General features: G+C 42.8%; 1 protein-coding gene across 1 annotated transcript; it reads right to left on the reverse strand.

The window, feature by feature from the left end:
• Positions 1-378: 378 nt before the first annotated feature.
• LOC102292807 (apelin receptor B) lies at positions 379-2,985 on the reverse strand. Its single transcript, XM_005934617.3, has 2 exons — positions 2,909-2,985; positions 379-2,120 (listed from the first exon to the last, which is right to left on the reverse strand). The coding sequence occupies exon 2, from the start codon at positions 2,093-2,095 to the stop codon at positions 1,031-1,033; it is 1,065 nt and encodes a 354-aa protein (XP_005934679.1). The 5' UTR covers positions 2,096-2,120; positions 2,909-2,985; the 3' UTR covers positions 379-1,030.
• Between the last annotated feature and the right edge of the window lie 2,054 nt (positions 2,986-5,039).

Consider the following 5,039-nt stretch of genomic DNA (forward strand, 5'->3'; position numbering starts at 1 on the left):
AACAGGAAGACGCGTATTCACTGGATTGGAGAAAATACATTCCACAAGATATCACAGCAGGGTATAACAAAGTGAGAGAGATCGAGAGAGACTGGGGTTTTTTTCTCTTCAAAACACCGGCTTTTAATTACAAATCATAGACATGAATTCAAAAAAATAGTGTATATTCAGAAAAATGGGTTTCATGTTGTTACCAGGGAACAAATTCATTCATATTCAAAGGCAGAAACATCAGAGGCTGTCGATACAGTCACCTTTTAATTGGGGCTTTCCGCAGCTAGAAAACATTTGTCAGCTGCCATCTGTCTGTCTGGTCTGTCCACCCCCCCAACCCACATGCCACACACACACACACACACACACACACACACACACACACACACACACACACACACACACACACACACACACACACACACACACACCTCTCACTCTACTCTTATCAGACTCAAACACCTCTTACTGACTAACTCACACCCTTCTCACACACACACAGACGTCCTGCTGGCTGTGGTGCAGATACTGATCAGTCAAGACAGATCTCAAGAGCACAGTTTCTAATATGTCACACCTCCACCTCAAGAGTTTATTAATAAAAAAAACAGTAATGGGAGGGGGAAATTACATGATCATAATCAACCTAATAGTTTCCCATGACTTGAGGACATGATTTCAGACTTCATAGCTCAGTACTTTTGCAGAAAGTCCACAGGAGAAGACGAACTGATGAGTATATCAGTCTTAATAAAAGTACATTCCCCTTATTTTTAAATGAGTCTCTCTTATGTTTCCTTATGTAGCTCAGTTTCAGTGCCTGCTGGAAAAAAAAAAGTCTGGGGTTTTGGTGCTGTCAGACACCAAAACCATAAGTCTTCAGTCAATAGTCCAGAGTGAAAAGCAAAGGTTACACCCCGAAACTGGCTGCTGCTGAACCATAAACAAGCACTCAGTACTGGAAACTTTTGATTCACCTACATTGTTCTGCAGTGTTCATTTTGACCCCAGCGTGCCTCTGGGTGTTAATCCATAGTCACACCTTTGTGGGTAGAGACTGAATCTCTGTCTTCTGCAAGGACAGGGAGCTGGCCGGGCTCGCATGCAAGAACTTCTTCAGGTTAAGTAGGCACAAGCACTGGGATCTGAAGCGCAGGTCAAAGAAGGCGTAAAGGAAGGGGTTGAGGCAGCTGTTGACATAAGCGAGGCAGGTGGCGTAGGGATGAGCCAGCAGGAGGAAACGCAGGAAATCACAAGTGGCGGGAAACAAGTCCAGGTAGGAGAGTGCGTCAGCGCTCTTCAGGATGTGGAAGGGCATCCAGCAGGCAGCAAACACCACTACCAGTGTGGTGATGATCTTCAGCAGGCGTCTCTTGCGCTGGTCTTCTTTGCGCAGGGTGTTGAAGTGGCGGTTGATCGTGCAGCCGATGAAGCCGTAGCACACCATCATTGCCATGAAAGGTAGAAGAAAGCCCAGAGCGGAGGAGGAGATGCTGAGGCCGGCAATCCACAGGTTCTCCTGTTTCTGTGTCACCAAACTGAAGTCCATGGCACAGGATGTGCGGTTGGTTTCTGCATCGTACTTGGTGGTGCGGAAGACGAGAGTCGGAGCGGCCAGTATAACAGACAACAGCCAGATGGCTATCAGGGAGCCTTGCATCTGAGCCCGGCTGCGCAGCTGGTTGCTGGATAAGGAGTGGACGATGGCTAGGTAGCGATCAAAGCTCATGCAGGTGAGGCAGAAGACGCTGGCGTACATGTTGAGCAGCACCACGTAGCTGCTTATCTTGCACAGAGCCACTCCGAAGGGCCAGTGGTAACCCATGGCTGTGTAAACAGCCCAGAGAGGTAGCGAGACTACAAAGGTGAGGTCGGCCAGGGCCAGATTTCCGATGTAGACGTCGGCAGCTCGCCGTTTGCCTTGTGCTCTCCACACAGTGAAGATGACCACTCCATTTCCAGAGAGGCCGAGGATGAAAATGAGCATGTAGAGTACTGGGATGACAGAGTATGATGGCGTCCACTCTGAGTAGTCACACATTGAGGAGTTGTCTGGCTCCTCGTAGTCCTCGTAGTACTCGTAGCCCACAGTTGTCTCCATATTCACCCTTTCCTCTTTTCTTATCCTTATGTTAAAAAAAAATTGAGAATGGGGTGAAAAAAAAAAAAGACTTGGTTCACAGCAGCTGACAGCACTCTCAAGTCTGTTGCTGTATGTGAATTCTGCTTCCATTTATATACCCCCACCCAACTCGCACCCTCCCACTGCCCTCCTCCTTCCTCCTCTGCATACACCCCCTTCTTTCCACTGACTGCCACACTAGATAATGCACTGTGAAGTAACTTCATTAAAGCCTGTCAAAGTTTTATTATATTTACAAGTAATTTCTGACTTTTATGCACAAAATATTTGCAACATGAACAGAATTCTGGAGGCAAACGTAAACTGTACAGACTCTCAGAGAAGCTGCAAACAAAACCACCAGAAAACTACAAATTTGACTCCCCCTGTAGTTTAAAAGTGCAAAAAATGTCTTAGAAAATTCTATACAGGAATTAAAAATGAAGTAACTATGAGCAACGAAAAACAAAGACAAACAAAAAAACTTGTAACATTACCTGTTTGTGTTTTTTGTGCGTCTTTTTTTTCTAAAAAAAACATTTGATTTCCCATATTTAGTTTGTAAAAACTAAAAAAAAAAAAAAATACTAAAATCTAACTTACAAATATAACAGATACAGATTATTGATGAAAGTTCATTAAAGAAACAGACATGTTTGGACAGCAGCTCAGAGTTACGCCTGGGCACAGCAAGTTCCTTAAAGTGGCCAATTTTCATATCAATAGAGTCGTTCTGGTAGTGGACGATCCTGATTACCCGAAACCCGAATAAGAAACTGAAGGTTTTTTTACCTGAATTTTTTTGTTTTGTTTTGTTTTTATCTTGCCAGTACATGTTCAGACATGTGGAGCCACAAATTGGTTTTGGTCTGTTGAATTAAAGGACACAAAAACCGTTAAAAACAGGCAAAGATTTTCCATTACAAATATTAGCTTTGAAGACAAACTAAAGATAGATTCTGCAATTTGTTTGAGATGAATTTTTATTTTGTTGGAGATCTATATTTATATATGAAAAACATAAACACAATAGTAATAATAATCATGTATTTTAAAAATAAATGCTAAAAAGTGCCTCTGTAAGCAGCAAAACTTACAACCAGTGTGACACAAAAGACACAGTAGCCACCGTGGGTGTTACAGGTGCTGCTAATGACATTAATCAAAGTCCTGTTAGGTGCAGAGCTTTAATCAACACCATTAGTAACACCTGGGTTTACCTACAGTTTCATGTCTGAACGTCTTCCAATCCTAAATTTTAGAAACTTGGATATATATTTTTATAGGGTGACCACATCCCAATGTGGGACAAACTGTTTGTGTGGGACAAAGTGGGACACGTTTATATGGGGAAGCAGTCAAATGACATTTTTAAATGAAACTTTTTGCCAACTTTACATTAAGAACGATAAAAAAAGCTGTCATGTGAAAGTCTTTATATATATTCACAGTATTCTCTGTGATTTCATGGTTACTTCAGCTGCTGCTCTGTCTTTGGGTTTAGGTAGAAATGCAGCCAGAAAATTGCTGCATATGTGAGTGCCTTTGATATGTTGTAGATTTATGCAAGAAAACAAACTTGCAAAGCGCTTTGCACGAACAGAGAGATGTAACAAGCTGACACAGAAGCTTGCTGCTGTCTTAAAGTGCAAAATCACACATTTCTAACCACTGAAAGGGAAACAAAGGGGGGGGGGGCTCTAAAAGCAAATTAAAGCCTTCATCTCTTCTTTGCTGTTTTGTTGGTCCAGGTGGAACATCTCAGTCTTCAGCCGGCTCCGTCTCTCAGCACAGTGGCAGCAGTGGCGCCAGGGCACAGACCTTTAGACACAACTACTGTATCACTCAACAATCTTCCTCCACTGATCCCTTCCTCCACCACTCCACCATGTTTCTCCTGTCCCCTCCTTAGTCATCCCCCTCTTCCTCTGATTATGAAGATGAGGATATATTCCCATCTCCTGTCCTTTCACCAACATCATTTACTGTCACAGAGCTGCTTGTTGTTGCCAATTATTGTGATGTGTTGTTAGCCTGCGGTACTCGGTAATCACATTGATGTGACTGCATTTGTGTTGCCTCCACATTGTGAGCCTTGATTGTCCATCCAGCTCTTTTTCTTTTTTTGGTCTGAGTTCATTGGGCAGAACAGGAAAACAGCAAAGCAAAGTGAATCAAAGCAAGCTTCCTTCTCGTACTCTGGTGGGACTGAAGTCTGTTTTTAGCTGTGTGTTGACAGAAATGTGAACATATAGTTGAATAAAACACCAGACCTTGATAATCAGCCTGCCACCCACTCACTTTTCCCAAAAATAAAACCCTTGTTATGTTTTGTAGAGGAGTTTTGGGAAGAAGAAAATTAACAAAAAGTCTCCTTTAAAACAAATCAAGACAGAATCTGTGGATCTTGTGTGATGCATTTCTTGAGACCACAAATGAAGTATTTTTTCCTTCTATTTTTATTCTTGAATATTGGAAACTGAGCTGGTAACTCCTTGCAGACCATCGACTGCTTCACTTAATCAGATCAGAGCCTGTTTCCACAATGTTCAGCTCTTGTTTTTCCTCTTTAATTGGCCACCTGTGTGTGTCATACTGTTTGTTGTTGTAGTCCACTCTCATGTGTGGCCTAGTGCTGTAAACCACATGCCATGAATGCACAAAGATGCTCCTTGTGTTTTGCCTTTTCTTCAAGCACTTTAAGGCATTTCACTCTTAATCCCAGCCCTTCGCTCAGCTGTCATCCGTCACAAAGACATAAACACACGCTACAGTGGAAGTGTGTCTGCAGGGCTGCAGAACGCCTCTCTGATCTTTTATCGCAGCCTCGTGTGTTTTTCGTGTTTATGGACCTCTTTCAGTGATACTTATAGCGCTAGAGGAGCATGAGGTGTGCGTTCTCTCTGTTTAGGTGTGTGTGAGA

The sequence above is a fragment of the Haplochromis burtoni genome, unplaced genomic scaffold (assembly GCF_018398535.1).
Source record: "Haplochromis burtoni strain Fernald_Lab_line unplaced genomic scaffold, NCSU_Asbu1 Contig_182, whole genome shotgun sequence".
In the NCBI taxonomy this organism is placed as follows: Eukaryota; Metazoa; Chordata; class Actinopteri; order Cichliformes; family Cichlidae; genus Haplochromis; species Haplochromis burtoni.

Bases quoted from the DNA above. Each gene is read 5' to 3' on its own strand.
- LOC102292807 (XM_005934617.3), bottom strand. From the start codon at position 2,095: ATGGAGACAACTGTGGGCTACGAGTACTACGAGGACTACGAGGAGCCA.